The sequence below is a fragment of the Scardinius erythrophthalmus genome (genome assembly GCF_964197995.2).
Source record: "Scardinius erythrophthalmus genome assembly, chromosome: 2".
NCBI classification, from domain to species: domain Eukaryota; kingdom Metazoa; phylum Chordata; class Actinopteri; order Cypriniformes; family Leuciscidae; genus Scardinius; species Scardinius erythrophthalmus.
Genome location: NC_138222.1, coordinates 20,621,869 through 20,642,143, shown reverse-complemented (window position 1 = coordinate 20,642,143; position 20,275 = coordinate 20,621,869). Strand labels below are relative to the sequence as shown.

The window sequence follows — 20,275 nt, the reverse complement described above, 5'->3', positions numbered from 1 at the left end:
TCAAGCCACCAGCCAAGGAGTGACACCCTTTATAAGGTGAAAACAAAATAAAAATGAACCCCCTCTAGAGAAACACATCTTTTTGATTCGAGCTGAAAGACACGCAGTTAGTGATTTGCAGAAGCCATACAATTTGACCACACAACAATATGTATACATACTTCAAGTTGGCATCATGCTTGGTTTAGGATGTATGGATAGAGTCTTTAGTCATTTAAGCTGGTAGTATGGATGGTGTGGAGATAAAATGGCAAACACACTAAGATCTCGTTTAAGAGCCAAAGCCGATCCCTTAGTCGCTTCCTCCTCCTCCTTTTCGGTTTACCCTGTTAGTATCTTTTGGTATCCACTCTCATTCTGGGCCATGCAAAGCCGGGAAAACACGCCCTTGTGAATAAGAGTTTCTTGCTGGTCAAGTCTCTAAATTCCACAGTGCTGATGTGAATATAACAAACATTGCCATGAGCACACGGAAGTGACAGGAGCAGCTACGTGTGAGCTTCATGGCTTGCTTTTTTTAATGTATACACATACATCCACTTTCCTTTATATATATATTTTTTCACTTAATCGTGTCAGGAATGTAAATTTTTTTATAAATACAAAAAAGTTAAGCTTTATTTACAAACTCCATGCGTTTTGTGTTAGACTGATCACTGTAAAGAAAACACAAAGATGTGCATGTTTTAATATATGGAAAAAAGGTAAAGACAGTTTCAAAGGCCAAAGGATGTGAGTTACTACTCACTGGCTTATATGAATGAATAAACTTCATGCTGTTATTATGTCAACAGAGCTGTTGAAAGCTCTTTATCCCTAACATTTAACCACACTTTACAAAATATCTTTAGGATTTTTGAGGATCTTCTTAAACTTACCTTCTGCCAACAGCCTGGCATTGGAAGTCCATCTGGACCCTGTGGTGGTGAAAAAGAAAAGAAAATAGGAAATATGCAGTGTCAGTATATGTTTATATGTTAATCATTCTTGTTTTTCTTTTTATTTCCTTAATAAATCAATATATTAAAGTTTGAACATGCTTTTGAGGTAATATGTTTAACTAAACTGAAACCCCAAAGTGGCTAGCCATAATATTTGTGTTAACACATGTATTTTGTGAGACGGTGATTGTGCCAGTCAATGGTGCATGCAAAGACTATATTATACAATAAATAATTAAATAAACAAACAAACAAACAAATCACTTTCATATATTCATTTATGCTTAAACAAACCCGACATGGTAATGAGAAGCAAGGTAGCAGATTAAAAAAATAAAGCAATTCTGAATTGGCCATGAATAGACAAAACTCAAATGTGTTATTGACACTACAAGCACTTAGTCTTTGATCGAACATTGTAAATAGGCATGAGAAAAAGTCAAACTGAACTATTCATACAAATTATCATTAACCCTTTCACGCATAGTGGTCACTACAGTGGACAGCTATTAAAAAAGCATTTTCTTGAATTTGCACAGGTTTTTATGGCAAAGTTGCACATCAGCCTCTTCATTGGACCCTTGTGCATCATCCTATAAATTGCAACCAAGTGGCAAGCCTTTGTATTTCGATTTTTTCCCCCTCCAAACCAAGATGGCCAAGGGTCAGTCAGACATGCCAAGTTGCTCCGGAATATCCACCCATTCCTTCTATCCTAGGAGACTCTTGTAGGTAAAAAAAAATATTGCAGCATCAAGCAATATCTAATGAGTCATATCACAGTCAAATTTTCCAAGTTTTGATTTTAGATTGAGAGAAAACTCTGATTAATCACATGTCCACTGTAGTGGACGTCATGCATCAACTGCTATATTTCAGCTACAATTCATAATTATAATGTGAATATTGTTTTTGAAATTTAAAACTTAAAAACTTAATCTGCAGTGACTTTTTTTACTGTAAATAAATGTATTTGTATTATTAGAAAGTAATTTTCATTGACATCGAAAAAAGTCATGTGATTACATAATGTATGACACTTGTAATGCATTACTTTATTTGTTAGATCAAAAAGTAATCTGATTTCGTAATGCACGTTATTGTAATGCGTTTTTTTACTCATAACATCAAAACGTAATCTGATTACGTAATGCATGTTACTTGTAATGCGTTTCTTTACTCATAACATCAAAAAGTAATCTGATTACATAATACATGTTACTTGTAATGCGTTTCCTTACTCATAACATCAAAAAGTAATCTGATTATGTAATGTGCGTTATTGTAATGCGTTTCTTTACTCATAACATCACAAAGTAATCTGATTACGTAATGCATGTTACTTGTAATGCGTTTCTTTACTCGTTACATCAAAAAGTAATCTGATTAGGTAATGCACATTACTTGTAGTTAATTACTTGTTAGATCAAAAAGTAATCTGATTAGGTAATGCATGTTACTTGTAACACATTACTTTACTTGTAACATCAAAAAAGTAATCTGTATGGGTTATGCATGTTACTTGTAATGCATTACCCTCAACACTGATCATTTCAGATGAGATAGAGACAGAGCACAACGCGTCATAATCTGAAGACCACGCCCACCAAGGGGGAAAACAATCCAACCGTCTCCATTGACTTTGCATTGCGAGAGGCTGCCTCCTTGTCATTTCTTGCTTCTAACAAAAGACAGAAAAATGCCTAAAAGCAGCTATGTGACAAGGTGTACAGCAAACAAGCTAAAAAACACCAGAAATAAGTTTTCATAAGCTGTCGACCCCAAAAAACGAGCGTTTGAGGACATAAATGTGGATACAGGCTGGAACGAATGGGTAAATTGTTGGATCCTGACACTCAGTATGCACTAAAAATACACTACGTGTGCAGTAAGTTAAACATTTGGTCACTGGTGAGTCAAATATCCAAATGTCAGTTTTATATATTATATTTCTGTAAGATAAACTATCCTGTGTTGCCGATTACGGTCTTCTCCAGCGGGCGTACGTAAGTTCTCAGAGTAATGAGACACGTGACGCTCTGTCTCAACTGCCTGTATCCACTTTTATGTCATAAACACTCGTTTTTTGGGGTCGAGAGCTAATAAAAACTTATTTCGTTTTTTTTTTTAGCTTGTTTGCTGTACACCTTGTCGAACAAGCAGCTTTTAGGCATTTTTCTGTCTTTTGTTAGAAGCAAGAAATGACAAGGAGGCAGCCTCTCGCAATGCAAAGTCAATGGAGACGGTTGGATTGTTTTCCCCCTGGGTGTGGGCGTGGCCTAAATGCGCTCTGTCTCTATTGAAAAAAACGTATCGCTAGGTTTTCTCAGAGGAGGGCTATGATAGAAATGTGCATGTCCATCTTGAACATAATCAGAATTATCAGCTAATAAGGGTAAATCTCCATATTGTGGTGCACTGGAGGGAGCATCTGAGTGGTTTCCACAGTTGTACCTTGACAGGCTGTAGAAAATTCTGATGGAATCACGTCCTCATGTTCTGATATCAAAGATACGCGAAGTGCAACTTGTATGAAGTTGTATGAAGCCTTTGCAATATTTTGCATTTATATTTTTTGTATATATTTTATAGTTTTCACATGATTTGATATAATTGTATTGATTAGTTCGTTAAATTCACATACTTTATCTTTTTGATTATTGTCTTATTTAATACAGTATATCTTCAGTTTAAACCATAAACGCATGCTGTCCACTCAAGTGGACATCTGAAAATCTCTTTGAAAAATTTGTAAAAAAATAAAATAAAAATCAATTCTTGTTTTTCATGCCCTAAGAGCAATAAAAACACATAGGAAAAAAATCCTGACTGAGGATATCATAATTCATGCATGAAAGGGTTAATAATTTTATGAAAATGTATTAAAATGCTATATTGCATATACTTTATACAGCTTTAATAACAACATGTTTATTCAGATATGAAAATGACACAGTCAAATGTGGATTGAAGACTCATTATTTTCTTCTTCAGCAGGATCGAGTGCCCAATTGGAACAGATTTATGAGAGGGAACAGGAGAGGGTTAAAGGCTGGAGGAGAGAGACTCATGCTGACACTGAACTAAATAACCTCTCAGGAATGGATTATTAGGGGATAAGGTTAATTACGACTGGTTATTTCATCTTAGGAGAGCAAACACTATTCAATAAGCAGAAAGAGTAAGGGTACTTATTTTTATTTATTTTTATTCAATTATTTTTACTTGGGAAAACAAGAATAAGATTTAGTTATTCCAGCAGGTGAAAAATCACTAAAATTATTATATTGGTGCAAGTGAATGCAGTTTTCAGTAAATATTACATATATACAAAAGAATGAATTTAACTATTAGGGAATTAATGAGTGCTATTGATGCTATTATACAGTTGGGGAAAAAACTTGTTAAAGGTCCCATTCCATGGATTATTTTTATTATTTTATAATGTTTCCAGGGGTGCCCTTATAATGTTAGTATGTTTTTTAGATCAAAAATTGTTATAATTTAAAAATAAAAGGCATATTTCCTAGCCTGATTTCATTCCCTGGTTTGAACGCTCTGTTTGAAGGGGCGTGTCTGCTGTGAGACTTCAATGTAAATGCCCTCTGCTGTGATTGGCTGACATGCTTGCATATGAAATATCTGGCATTACATGTGGAACTATCTGGAAAACTTTTACTATTACAGCTATTATACGTTTTTACTATTACAGCTATCTGGATTAACGAATCGTGAGAAGTTTTTTAGGTATTTAGATCTATTCTCATCACATAAAACGTTGCAGTGATGATGAGCATTGAGCAGATGACAGTCTGTTGATCGCGTGAAAAAAGATCTTATCATTGCAACGCAGTTTCTGCACTCACTAATGATTTCACCAATGCAAACATGAGGTATATAAATTCAGTAAGAGCTTCGTTGTGCAGTGTAACAGCGTCATTGATTTCATAACGAGGTTTGGCAAGTGTCCAGATAAACTCGCGCTGTGTGATCAACAGCTTGGGCGATTGGAAAGGGATTGTTCTTTGATCGCTTTCTGTATATTAATCACAGTTTAAGTAAGATTATTTTCATCCTACTAAGAGAAACGATGTGAAGTTAATCGCTACTTCCATAGTGAATCACTACTTACTGCTTGCTGGAATATAGTTGAAATTGTCCCCTTCGTCAGTATGAAACGCTGAGAGAAGCCTGCTTGATATTATCCCAGGTTAGAAAAACAGTCCGTGGTGAGATGGACAGAGCAAACTAACAACTTCGAATTAAACTTTTGCGGTACCCGATTATAGATAAACATCAACCATGTCTGTTGACATTTCGCCATCAATACGCCTGTGTTCCTGTGGGCGGAGGTTAGTCAAAACACGGTTCTGGTGATGTCACTAATGAAGGAAGTAGAGGGGTGTAGTCCAATCCAACCGTTTTTTGTAGTCAATTTCTGTTAAATAAAATATCTCGCTTGGCATTGAACTTTGAGCTTTATAATTTTACAGATATTATTTATACTCTAACAACAACATTACACACTAACTAAAGTTTGAAACATGGGATCACGCAGAACGGGACCTTTAAAATATCTTGACTTTACCTGTAGAAAGCAGGCATTCAGTACATGTGTTAAAGGTAAAAAGGCAATGAGATACTGTAAGCTGTGCTCCACTATTTATAAGCCATGCATGGAGGTTAAAGTTAAAGCTTCTTAACCAAAAGCATGGATGAGAGGTGCTCAGTGGTGTGGGTGCAGAGTTAGGCAGCATGCACAGGAGAGGTAGGAAAACAGGATACTGTACCAATTGGCACGGGGCATCCAGCCCATCCAGGCCAGGCTGACCTGGCTCGCCCTTTTCACCCTTAAAGCCCCGGAAACCCTGTGTCATAGAAACGGAACTAGGAGTGTTACTAGGATAGAGGCTGCAGGCACCCTTCCGGCCACCCTTTGATAGGGCACGGATCAGGGCAGAGAGGAGTGGCCCAGTGGTTTCTTGGTTATCATGTTAATCACCTTTCCTTGATATGAACAATGTTTTACCTTAAAAGAGACCAATTTGCCCAGGCTTTTGTACTAGAAAGCAACTTACGTGGTTGCTTAGATTAGGAATTCCATCCCTAGAAGGAAACTCCAGTTTTAAAAAGATTGTTGGAAGTATTTGTTTAAGCAAAACAACATAACTATTTCAGATATCAAGGATGAGGTGGGTTGCCACTTTTACCACGGGACAACTCTTCCCTTAAGGGTCTGCTGTCTTACTTCAGGGGCAGTTTTCCAGCTCTCGGCTGGGACATACCAGTGGGCAGGGTGCATCTAATCCAGGGGCACCCTGTTCTCCTTTCTCCCCCTTAGGCCCCTTTTTGCCCTTCTTTCCCTTCTCCCCCTGTGGACACAATAGTTTGGTCAGCTGAAGAATATGTCTGATCAGAGTTTGTAAAGTATTTTAAAATGTGTACAGTGTTTTGAGACCAGTATTTTGTGTGGCGTGTGTGTTTTTTTAATTTATTTTATTTTTGATTAAACTGTGTATTTAAAGCCAAACTTTAATCTATCGAGAGGGGGGTGGAGACCGCCTTTTTAGGCATAACTGGAGTCATGTAAATTAATTTAAACATTTTTAAAAGGTACTATTCATTTCTTTAAGGGTATTTAATGAAGAAGAAAAACAAACTCTGTGCACCTTTAACTACTGAAATATAATATATTCTGATAATAATCAGTTTTATTTCCTAAACTGTCACATTATAAAAATTCAATCCATAACTGAATGAAGTACATACTACATATTCAAACATTCATTACAGTTTTACTGAGAAGTGTTACTAGGAAGGGAAGCTTGTGAGGGAGTCTTTCAGGGAAAGGAAAAGTTAGATGGGAATACCAGACAGGAGGAAGTGGGATGAGAGTGTAGGTCAATTACAGTTGAAAGGAACAGGATTGACAGTAGTCTTACAGGGCACAAGGGAAGAGAAAGAGAAGCAGGGAAATACCCCACAACAGCCCACTGCCCAACAAACCACACAGGAAAAAGAAACTGTATCATGTCATGACAAACACAGATAAGTCAGTTACCTCCAACCTTCTTGGTTATATCACTAAATTAACCATTACGCATGAATTAAACATTATACACAAACAGCTCAGCCCAATTGATATCCCAAGAGATTACATTCATTTGACATTTTATGATGAAAACAAAGAAAAATAAAACTATGGTAGACTGGATTAAATACCAAAAACAAATGTGATGAAATGGTCATGCTGTGTGCGCACATATTTATAAGAAAGGGATGCAGTTTTCTAGGAAAATTATAAACTGGAAATATAGCCGCAAGCGGCAATTATCAGGGTCCAAGCACAAACGACTCATGAAGACAATACAGTTATACAATGGCCATGTCTTTAAGTGTCCCTGTATGAAAGTATTATTCTATGTACTATATAAGAATAGACAAATAATATTATCATTTCCATTTTAATTAACAGCAATACATTCAGTCATGTCTGGCAACTTTGGAGATCACAGATTTCTTTGCAAACTGATAAGACTTTTAGATTAGACTTCATTAAATTTTATGAAACTATAATGAGTTTTATGCATAGTAAATCTATTGAACAATTTACACATAATTTAAACTATGAGACCTAAAAGGGATTGTTCCCTTTGGTGGAAAACATTGGTATTCTGGCCTTCATCTCTAACTCCCATTGATATGAATTGAAGATATATATTGAATATATATATATATATATATATATATATATATATATATATATATATATATATATATATATATATATATATATATATATATATATATTTAAATTGCTGTTAGCACCTCGAACATCAGAAATTCATGAAACTCTCATGTTTATTCAGAATGTCCCATTGACTATGTGTATCCATTTTGTTATGTTTGGACACTGTAGAAATAGAGCAATTTGTGCAAATTGGCATTTCCACACCCATAAATTAAAGTTTATAGATAATCATAAAAAAATAGACTTAATCTTGAATAGGGCAAGGTTTCACACAGTTGTAGATTTATTAGCTCAATGTAAAATAGCTTATATAGCGACCACCCTGTGGCCGAAAAAAAAAAGAAAAAAAAAAGTAGTATATACATTTGTTTTCACACAGTGGATGCATATTCAGATTTTATGTTATTAGTCACTGAAATGTGATTGGCTGCTGGCAGCCATGATTTTTGAAATATCTTCAAAGAGTCATTAGTATGTTAGGACGTCCATCAAAGAAGCATCATACCAGTGCTTCAATTTCATAGATTATACGGTTGCAGAGTTATAATGGTTTTTCATTTGTAGCGCCCCCTATTGGCATATTTTTGAAACTTACGAGTGCATCATCAGTATGTCCTATTTCTATGGTGTCAAGCTTCATTATGATTGGATATTGCCTTCAGGATATTTATGTCAACTCGTAAAAATGGATTTGGTTTGGTTTGGTAAAAATGGTTTCCAGACCAATTACTTAATTTATAGCCTATCTTTGCAATGCGTTGACAAATCCAAAAAAAAAAATCTCATGAGTGTCTGGGAATGGTGTGTGGCAAATTTTGTGCAAATTGGCTTCAGCTTAAAAATCAGAGAATTTTTTTTTCTTGTCTGTATGGTTGCGGAAATCTGAGCATATGTATATGTTCAATATCAGTACATATGGCGTGTATAACATCAGTCTTTAAATACAAGATATTTAAAGCATACCTAAAGTATACTTGCAATAGTTCCACTTTAGCACAATCAAATATACTTATTATATACTTATTATTTAGCACAATATAAATATACTAGTTGGACCTCAGCACTACTTCTGCAGCACAATAGGAACTACCAGTGACGTAGGTGTAAGCTGATTGGCCGAACGCACATGAAAGCCGTCACCCACCATTTTAAAAAAAGCTGCATACACACAGTTTATTACCTATATATTTTCTCCTACTCCTAAACTAACTCTACGAACATGGAAAACAGTGATAGATGGACCTCTCAACCTTTACGCTAAGGAGAAAATCCAACGCAACTTGGAGGGGACCAGGCGAAACATGATTTTGTATTTCTGCTTTTTCTATTTTTGTCTACTTTCTTTGTATAACAGTTCTATCTAATAACGTATTAGACAGGACTGTTAGACAGATCATAAACTAACGAAGACTAACTGACTCTAAGCTGATTCACATCTACCTATAGGAATATGGCACTGCAGGATTACAAATTTAAGAATATGTTTAAAGGTATAGCGGAGGATTTTCTTTTTCCGGGTGGGTAGTGTAAACTATTGGTCCACCTAAGTGTCAATCATTCTGGTGATATGTTTACGTAAGGCCGTCGTACGTGCTCGTCCCTTAGTTTTCGCTTTCTGCGCATGCGCACTTTCAGGTGTTTATGTGTGGTGGTGAGCTAGAGTTACGGTTTAAGCAATTCATTGAAGCTCGCCGTTTCACCGGGTCCTTTGAAAATGTCTGAGGGTCGCAAGAGAAAAAGTTTGTACGAACTGTATGAGAAGAAGAGAAAGGCCTCAGAAGAGAGAAACAAGATCAGAGTGTTTTTGGGAGATTGTTTCACACGATGGCGTGCGCTGAAAACACAGGTTGGGCTTCCCACTGATGCCTCAGTCGCGAAGTTTCTACTCGACAGGTAAAGTTTGGCATGCTATTTGGTGAAAAAGTGCAAATCTTCTTTTGGAAAGTAATCTTGTATGAGTGATGCCGACAGCAACTTGTAAACAGAGCGTGCACGAGGAGAACCTCGCACACGTTTAATAGGCGTTCCCTCTCGGGAGCATGTAGTGTGTTGCGCATGTGCATTTTTTCAAAAAGTGGAGAGGGCGGTTCTTATCTAAAATTCGGAAAGATCCTCCGCTATACCTTTAAGATCTGCTGATCCTACTTCCTTACATACACTGTAAAAAAAAATTACATCCCCAAGTCAAAAATGTCTAGTGACTGATCACATCTAAATTTTTCAATTAGTCTGACGTATTATTTCTCATTGAGCCAATGTTAACAGACTATTGCAACAAGAATTGCACTTGGGCCAATTTAAAAATTTAGATGTGACCAGTCACAAGAAAATTTGGACTTGGAGAGGTTAGAAATTTTTTACAGTGTAAGGTGAACATGATGGCATCAATTTACTGATTAGATTCAATATAGTTTCCATTGAAGGGGTTTTGTTAGTCTTTGATCTTTCTATGTGTGAATGTTTTAGTCTTAGTTCTTGTGACCATGTGGTGTTTATACAATCTGGGGGGTATCATTATCATCAGTCAGGGGTAATTGCCTCTAATGTCTTTAGATGATTAGATTTAGTGGTCATCTCTAAGGCTGTGTGTAAGGTCAACACTTTTAAGGACTGTCAGCACTTTTAAGGACTGCCCAGTGAATGCCTATAAGATACCATGTAAAGTTCCCTTAGTCAGACTTGATGACTGCAGCTACGACAGCTCATGTTCTCAATAAAGAATCCTGCTGAAGATACAACCAAGTCTCCTGGTCTTCGCTTCTGAGTTTCCTACAGCACCTATCACAGCGTCCCTATATAAGGTCCATTCAGTATTATCAGCAGCTTTATCACATTGCTCAGGAGCTAATTAAACTATCACTAGGGGTTGTGCAATCGTGAATTTAGCAAGATGAATTCTTTCCCCACACGGACTTTGCCTCCAATTCAAGTTCATGAACTTGAACACAGGAACTTGGCGCATTGATTTTAAGCTTCTTGATGTGGCTTGATATGCTTGAGACTCATTTGGTTATTGGAAGCTTATTTCTTTATGCTTATCTGATTATTATTGCCAACATGCTGTGTTTAAGTTAGGACTATTCACTACTCTTATTCAAACACTAACAACATCATAGCTTGATGATCCCGTGAAGGAGTGTGGAATCATGGGAATCGTCTTCTACGCCTCCACAGCTAACGAAATCAGCAGAAATCATGTTCGTGAATGAGGAAGAACACTGTATTTTTTTGCTACAGGAGTAAAACCAACAACCAAAGTGTGGCGAGGGGGGCGTGGTTTTGCGAAGTCTGTAGCAGGAGAGAAAGGAGGGGGCCGATCGGTGAGTAAGTAGGTCAAGTGCAAAATGATGAACACCTGTGTCTGATTGCAGTGATTGGCGTGGAGAGACCGGATATAAGCTGGCATTCGGGAGGAGGAGAGAGAGAGAGTTGGACTGAAACCTCACTGAGCGTCTGTGTCTTTTGAGTGGAAGCTGTCTTGTTGTTTTGTTTCTTGTTAAGCTGTGCGTGGCACGGTGAATGCGCTACGTGCGCCCTTTTTGTTTGTTTACTTTTATTTATAATAAACTGAGTGTTTCAGTCACGCCGACCCCTGTCTTCTTCCTTCCTTACCCATACGAACATTGAACCTTATTACACAAAGATAACGAGGATATGACGGATATGAAGTTGTGACAGGTGATGCAATGATACCACTTCACTGGTTAAAGTGGTGGATTTCTCTTGATTTACACATTGTTGGAAACATTTGAAATAATGCAAGTATACAAGTATACATCAACAAAACAAATTACTTTGTTCTAGTGATTTTTGGATATTTTAATGCAAAATTCGTACATATCGTGCCTTTAAAGATATCTGCGTATCAGCATCACACTTAGTGCCTTAAGACATCCAGGTGTTATTGGTAACGTTTGTGGCTTAACAGTTCAGACACACCAAGCCTAGATCAAGAACTAGTGGCAACAAGCAACCATGGTTTACGTTTACATTGCCTGCATCTGGGTCAAGTTGCGCTCCAACACTGTGCAAGACTACAGCCACCAAGCATACACATCTGCACCTGCGTGAGAGGAAATAACTGTCCACACCAGCAGGTGGTAGTAGTATTCATCACTCAAAAAGAAACTGGAACTTGGACTGTGGATATAAAAACCATAAGCAAGCAGTGCTTGATTGATGTTGATCACTTAATCTTCACTTTCTTCATTCCGCTTATTTATGGAAATATTGCATTGGAATTATCTGTAGAATCCTTCTATGTGTATCCTCTTGACTTGCTTAATCGACTGAAACACTTTTCTAGTAATATTGGCAACATGCTTGTTTTGCTAATGGCTTATTCGGGTATTGGCAACATGCTTGTTGCTAAAAGCTTTCCGGTTATTATTGGCAACATGCTAGTTGCTTAAGATTTTCAGGTATTGGCAACATGTTTGTTGCCTTAAGTTCATCTGGATAACTACATTTAAAGGGGCATGGTGCTCTTCTTAGAGGCTTGAAACAGAAGAGCACCATTTCGCTGATACTTTCCTCCTGTAAGGGGCATGGTACTCTTCTAAGTTGCTTGTAACTGAAGAGCGCCCCTTTGCTGCTACTCTCTTCCTGTAAGTAGCACGCTGCCCCCAGTCTCTGCTATTTCAGAGGGACATGCTGCTCCTTTCAGAAAAGTCCTATTCTTTTCTATATTTTCCATGTCTACCTGTAGGAATACGACACGTATCACATCATCCCCAGTGTTGGGAAGGATACTTTCAAAACGTATTTCGTTACAGAATACAGAATACATGCCCCAAAATGTAATTTGTAACGTAATCCGTTACATTACTCAATCAATTGAATTGCATTTTATAAGTGTAGGAATGCGGAATGCAGTGCGGTGGTGACGCGTTCATGTAACATGTAAGGGTGGCGCTGCCAATAAAGCACCTAAAAGAATCGCAGAAGTAATGATTATGAATATGCCAAATATAGCAAGGAGATATTTTAATTGTTTATTAATAAACAAGTGTTTTATGTGTCAGTGTCGGCTGCAAAGATGAAGTTGACGATGCTGACTCGCGATCTTCGCAGTAGTGAACGCGCCAGAGAGAAATGCGCATTTCATACGGATTACATTAGCAGAGAGCAGTCTGTTTTCTTTCATTTTGAATTGTTCTGTTTAAAAGTAGACATGTCTGTGAGGCAAGTATAACCTTATACGCTGAGTTTCGGTTCATTTATGAGACAAGCTCCAGTTCACGCGCCGGCGCCTCCATGTTGTGATTATATTGTCTGCTATATTTACTACTTATTTATTAAACCCAGGCAATTGGTTGATGAAACATTTGTTACAATTAAGATACAATTAATACAAAACGAAATTCACTTTAAAGAAAGGCTTTGTGCTTTCTGTTTGAGGTCTCTGTGAAAGTTTTAAAGCAGTCTTTTAGTGCCGCTTTCAGAACGCTCACATCCGTAACATTTTTTCCTCATAAATGCGAACACGAAAAATTAAATAAAATGAATATTTTGTGTTCTGTGGAGAGCCAACACTTCTTCATCCGGTGGGCAGTATTACTTTTGGTTTGCGCAGTGTAATTCACAGAAGTACTAAAAAATATTTTGCCACCTAAAAGTTAAAGATTTTTTGTGTCACGCATGTTTATTTGCCTCATATTTAATAGAAAACGCATGTGTAGACAGATATGTTTCTAATGTCTGGACTCCTTTATTAAGGGAGTATGGATATATAAACAGACGTTTCAATATATTGGTATTAAATGCATTTTCTGAGAATTTCTATTTCAAGTTTTGACTGCAAATGTCAGTCCATAACGCTGGAATTGCCCAATTTTAGAGTATTTATTTTGTGGTGTAGGTCTACTTATTTTATAATGTTAACTTCAAATAATACTAATAGTAATTTAAAGATGTGGTAGCATTGGATCTGGACGGGAAGGATAACATGGGAGTTGGAAGGGGTGTGTCAGGATTCTGCCTTCTCACACCGCGACACAGGTTCGTGGATCGGAGTGTCGCCATTTCGGTTTCATATCGCATATCGTTACAGCCCTGGTAGCTACCTGATACAACTATAAAATAGCAAGGTGACCAGTAAAACTACAGCAGATGACTAAACCTGGCTAATTAAAAAAAATAACTTACTTTAAGATGCTTCTTCAGGTTGGAGGTGGATGCTGAAAGGAGGTTGGTTGCTGGCAAGCAGAGGTTGCACTGCACAGTTATATTTCGTTCTCCCTTCTCTTTCTTTAATGTGAAATGCTGTTTGAATTTCCAAGATAGAAACGCATTCTTGCCCTGGCTCTGTTGTTTCGGCTCAATTCCTACTTCTAGCTCCCGCTGCACCTCTTCCGACTCCATTGTGACTGATCATGCAAACCGCACATTTTTTCGTTTTCATATTGGGGCTTCTAGGAAATGCATGGAGTTGCCTTAATTTATTTAGAAAGTGAATAAACTCGTGAAACAGAGAAGTATCGTCATGTAATCCATTGATTTCAACAATGTAACTGTATTCTAAATACCAACTATTTAAATTGTAACTGTAACGGAATACAGTTACTCATAATTTGTATTCTGAATACGTAACGCCGGTACATGTATTCCGTTACTCCCCAACACTGATCATCCCTATATATAAGGTCCAATCAGTATTATCAGCAGCTTTATCTCGTTGCTCAGGAGCTAATTACCCTCCTCTATCCCCAGCTCTTTCTCTCATTCAGTCAGGACTTGGCTTCTGATATTCCTCTTTGAATCAGACTCATTATTCTTAAATTATGTTTTACATTAAATTATTGAACATTATCTGTTAAATAGTCCCATCTGTAATACATTTATGTTGGTTCTGCTCTCCCTGCTCTTATCCATGCCAGGCTGCATGGATGGGCAGGGAGTTCTTACCCAGAACAGAACCATACCGCCAATCCAAACTGTATGTTAATCTTTGATGATAGTGGTCCTGACAGAACTAATTTCGGGTGCTTTTGAGCCTCATAGCATGCTTCAAATTTCATGACACTTGACAAACACATCAGAGTTATCGACTGTTAGACATGGCCAAAGCCTACGAAACGGGTGTGGTGGACTCCAGAGTCCTGCACGCGGTCGGGTACCTGAAAATTTTATACAATGGGTGGCATAATATTTACCTGTCGGGTGCGGTGCGGAAGAGCGGTAGACACGGGCAGACTTGTTGTGGTGTGGTCAGTGTGAGGTGACAATAACACATACCGTGATTGATGTCAATATACCAAAGCGTTAAAGAGTTACAGCCTCAGCGTAACTTGCCATCATGCCATCAATCATAAAGCTTTTATTATTTTTTTGCCAGCATGATTTCACAATGATCATAGCCAATTTTGGTGAAAATTGGAACAGCGGTCTAGGAGCAGTTCGAAAAAGTAGGTTTTCAACTAAATTATTAATAGTGGACTGAAAGTTCGACTGACTATGGCATAATTAGTATCCTTGTTCTCTATCAAGACCAGTTTTATTAAAATAGGCAAAATTAATCAAAAGCTATTAGCAGGTTTTTTTTTTTATTATTATCATTATTTTGATAGCAAAGTGGCATTCTTCCAATTGCTTTCAAGTTCCTTCCGGGCATGGTGCCGATGACACATACCAAGTTCCGTAATATAGCATTTATCATTCGAATAGATATGTTGCACTGAAACAAAAGAGAGTTTCATACATTTTGGGCATGCCTTTCAGGAGTTATAAGCCAAAATAACCATTTTATAGTAGGTGGCGCTGTGCCACAATGATACAAGTAGCCTCAGGTCATGTTTGTCATGATATATACTAAGATTAGTCTCAATACGCTAAAGCATTGCAGAGAATCAGCCTCGCATCCATTTTGAGTGCTCTTCGTCAAATTTGTTGGCGCATAATTCAAGAACAGTTTCGTTTTAATAACTTTTTCCCAGCATGACCTGCAGATCATCCAAGTCAATTTTGGTGAAAATTGGATGTACTTTCTGGGACAAGTTTGAAAAGGTATGTGCTTGGACCCCTAATAAAAATATTAAGAAAATCAGTTAAGAATACAATAGGGGTTCGGCACCTTCAGTGCTTGGACCTCAAAACAAAACGTCTCGGTTACATATGTAACCCTGGTTCCCTGAATAGGGAATGAGATGCTGCATCAGTAGCTGATGATATGGGAATACCCAGGTGTCAACTGTCTGAAGCCCATAAAGAAACATGCCAATTAATTGGCGGATAATGCCACTCCTCAAGGCACTGCATCATCAGCACTTCATAAGGAAGATTTTGATGATGGAAGCAAGCAGGAACGAAATAGAATGCAACCGAGATGTTCCCTTTCATAGGTCGACTCGACGCTGTAAGTAGCTGATGCAATGTCTTAAAGAAAATAGCTTAAAGCTAGAAAAACCGCAATTAATCTGCCTCGCTCGCCTTTCAAGAATCCACAATAATCTCCCTGAGTTTTGACCCACCATTGAAATGGTCTCATTTGAAACAGTGAAGCAGCTGATGTGAAAATCAAGAGTCTGTGAATCAAACACTGATGTCCCACTCTATTCTGGAATCAATCAGACAGGTGCAAAACAATAGAACACAAGCAGAACACAGCTGCACCTGCATTAAGTAAGAGTCAAATGCTACCCGAAGAAACACAGCAATAGAACACTCTTCCGGGGATTCATCCTCAAGCCCACACCTCACAAATGATTGAAGCCAGTCTCAGTGCTGACATATCAAGTCCTCCAACTGCACTAGAATCAGCAAGTCGTTGAGGTAGTTCAGCATACGGATCCCCTGGAGCTGCAATGCTTCTGCTTAAGCATCCTGAAACTGCACTTCTGCATAGTGTAGCTCAGTCGATGCAAATCCAAGATGCGGCACAAGGTAGGCCACAACGTCTATGAAGGAGCTGAAGATGGTGAGAGATAGGCAGCAAGAGTCTCTCAGCTCAGAGAAATATGGTTGACATGATCAGGTGAGAGAGAGAGAGAGAGAGAGATAGAGAGAGAGATAGAGAGAGAGAGAGAGAGAGAGAGAGAGAGAGAGAGAGAGAGAGGGAGCGAGAGAGAGAGAGAGAGAGAGAGAGAGAGAGAGAGAGAGAGAGAGAGAGAGAGAGAGAGAGAGAGAGAGAGTCTGCTCATTCACCATTTCACACGCTTACCACATGTATCTTTGCTCATGGGGACATGGCGGTAAATACTTCCTAATTGACATTGTGTTTCACCAAGAGGAAACGAGATCCACTCGAGGTGGTCGATGAAGCACGAAAATCCAACGCAAAGAGAAAACAAAAACTTTTATTACATTCTAGATAAATCGCTTCCTGAAGAATTCGAAATATGAGGACTAATGGTGCCTTATGAAGCACTGGTGACGCAGTGCCTCAATTATTTATATATGGGCTTCAGATGGGCTTCTGATGCAGCATTGAGTGAACCTATAAAAAGGAACCTTATTTATTATATTATGAAGGTTATGATATTTATAAAGGCTTATAAGTAAACTTAGCATTGAGGTCAATGCAGTCTTGTTTGATTTCACAGAACCTTGCATGAGTGGAAAAAACCCCATAACACTTCAAAGCAGAAATGTGTCAGGGCTACTGTAAATTATTTCAAGTGCCATGCTATTATCATCTACAGTATAAAAATGATATTGTATAACTAAATGTAATCGAGGACTCTTCATATGACCTATTTATATATTTAATTAAATAATGGTACATTTAGACATACAACATCTTAGACATTTAGACATCTTAAAAACTAAAATGGGGACTGGATTTCCTGCTTATTACATACAGTATTGCATTGACACATACCATGACATTAAAGACAGAACTTAATGGCACAGTCTCAGTCTATGAAACAGGCAGGTGAAATCATGAATCATGCAAGAGAAGAAGCCGGAATACAGAGCCATTTCAAAAGTAAGAGCCTGTTGTCAATGGATTTACGCTATATTTCTTGCTGGAGTAAGAAATAATAAATATCTTCACTTGTCAATAAATTAAACAAAAAATGATTTTTTTGGCTTTTATGATTATGGGATGGTAAAATGTCATGATAGTAATGAAGCTGAATGATGACATACAAATACTTAAACAAATACAGGTGCAGGAAAAAGTATGTGAACCCTTTGGCTTTACTCGAACTTTTACACAATTTGGCAATTTTAAGCTGATGTGAGCCACAACAATAGGGGTTATGCGCAACTTCCGTAAAAAATTGCTATTTTACTCAAGATAACTTAAAAGGAGCGAGCAAAGATGAGCATAACCAATGTCCCTCGCATATGGAGATTGGTATCTAAAAGTTTTTTCATTTTCCTTCTTCACACTAACGTTTAGATATTTAAATAGAATAAAACGGCAATAACAAAGTGAATTAGGTAGGTTAGCTGATTACCTTAAAAGTCCATAGATATCTGTGTCAGTTCATACTGCTGTTAACACTTTCTCTGACAAGCGGATGCAATGAAACCAGTTTTCCGCTTTTTTCATGCAACGTTCAAAATATACCCAATAGACAAACAGTTTACTGAAAAAATCACATACTTTTTTGCCTTTATAAAAACACTGCGTAAACATTAGGGGTGTAACTGTACACAAAAATGATGGTTTGATACATAACTCCCATTTCGCTACAATTTAGGTACTGCAGGGGACAAAAATATATATTTTTTATTTTATTTGTTTGTTTGTTTAGAAATGGTTTACTGAACAAGCTTTGTGAATTTGTCTTTAAATTAAAAAATGTCTGTAAATATTGCTGCAAACAGCAGCAATATACACTGCGGTTTATAGTGCTGCTGTAACTAGGGGAAGAGATTTGAAGTGCTTTATACATTTGGATGCAAAATATTTTAGCATAATATTTTAGAATTCGGTTAGAATTATTGCAGTTCCATTTTAATCCCCTCCGTCTTTATGTGCACCGGCACTCGTTCATTGAAATCTGCTAAGTTAAGTGAAGGCTCACTTGCTATCAGCATAATCCTTTAGGCAAAATGTAAATACTTTCCAGATTGTAACATTTACATATACAGATGCAAGTTGTGCGCTGAAGAAAACGCTTCTCAAATGCATTAAACACACTCACTTGACAGCAGGGAAAGCCATGTAGGTTTATGATTTATTTTGAAGCACTTAATACAAAGCACGTCTCATTTTTGAGACAACTTGGATCTTATCCTTATTCGTGTACCATTCATTCATTTGTTTTTTTATTTAATACTGAAAGTAGAATAATTTGAAAGCATTGTTTTTTTCGTTGTTTTTTTAGAACCCCCCTCACTTTTAATTTTTATGTTCAGGGTCAGAAAATCAATAAGCGGCTGAATACTGACACCCCCAAAATATTGTATAAAAACATCACTGCTGCGGCAGTGGAGAAAATTTTCCAAGAGAAACTGATCTCCTGCAGGAGCAGAGGGGACATCGCTGCTTTGGCAGTAGAGAAAATTAGCCAGAGAAATTGTGAGCTCCTGCGGGACATCACTGCTGCGGCATTGGAGGGAATTTTGCTAGAGAACTGAGCTCCTGTGGGAGCAGGGATATAACACTGCTGTGGCAATGAAGGTAAGGTTAGCCAAAGAAACTGAGCTCCTGTGGGAGCAGATGGGAGCAGAAAGGACTGCGCAGCAGTGGAGAAGGTTAGCCAGAGGAACTGAGCTCCTGCGGGAGCAGGGAGAGAGCAGAGGAGATAACACTGCTATATAATGGAGTGGGCTCCTGCAGGAACGGGTGGGAAGATACTGCTGCGGCAGTGAAGTAGAATATTTTCATTATTTTAGTGGATTGATGGTGTTAATTGGGGTGGATATGGTGAGCTTGTAGGTTTGAGTGAGAGAACAAGCTGGAGCTGAAGAATTTAGCTGATAAGGATTCGGTGGTATGGGCATCTGTGTTGCAAAATAAGGGAAAATGATGATCTAGCTTGGGCAAGAGAGTTAGAAGGGGGAAGCTCCAGGGCAAAAGTTGTTTGTGGAGGCAGCCTCATGCTTGGGTTGGCCCCTGGGGCTTGGGTTGTAATGGGGAAGGTAAAGGAAGAGGAAGGTTGGGTTGGAAAATAGGCCATCTGGGCCTGCGCCAATAGCGGAGGCAGGCTCTCGCTAGTGTCCGTGTTTGGAGCTGTAGGCCAAGGACAAAAAATACTATTGACTTGGCCTGGGCCGCTAGCGGAGGCATCATCACGCTAGGGTCTGCTGAAGGAGCTGTTGGCCACTGGTAGGGAAAAAGGTTAGAGGCAGCAGGAGGAGAAGGGAGTGTTATCTGGGCCTGCATTGCTAGTGGAGGTACCCTTGCACTAGGAGCTGCAGGCCACAGACAATGGGGAGGGTTAGAGACGGCAGAATGAAATGGCTGAGACGGCTGAGCTTGCTCCATTAGCGGATGCAATCTCACGCCAAAGGGAAGGCATTAATTGAGAGGGGCAGGCATTGTTGTATGGGGTGCGGTGCCGGGAAAAAACTGCGTTGTTCAGCGTGGTGTGGCTGAACAGAGGGAGGAGAAAAGTGGGGCCTGGCGGGCTGACATTCGTCTCATAGTGCGTGAATCAAAGACCCAAGGGAGAGGAGATGTGAGATG

At 38.2% G+C, this 20,275-nt stretch overlaps 1 protein-coding gene across 1 annotated transcript in view; it reads right to left on the bottom strand.

Moving 5' to 3' along the window:
- The window catches only part of col25a1 (collagen type XXV alpha 1 chain), a gene marked incomplete at its 3' end in the record, with an annotated part of 949,643 nt that continues 929,368 nt past the window's right edge, over positions 1 to 20,275 (bottom strand). Inside the window, exons 36-39 of the mRNA XM_081359232.1 lie at positions 6,227 to 6,313; positions 5,732 to 5,809; positions 879 to 917; positions 1 to 27 (exon numbers count right to left, since the gene is read on the bottom strand). Of these exons, the coding sequence (XP_081215358.1) occupies positions 1 to 27; positions 879 to 917; positions 5,732 to 5,809; positions 6,227 to 6,313 (231 nt within the window). The remainder of the gene's footprint in view (positions 28 to 878; positions 918 to 5,731; positions 5,810 to 6,226; positions 6,314 to 20,275) is intronic.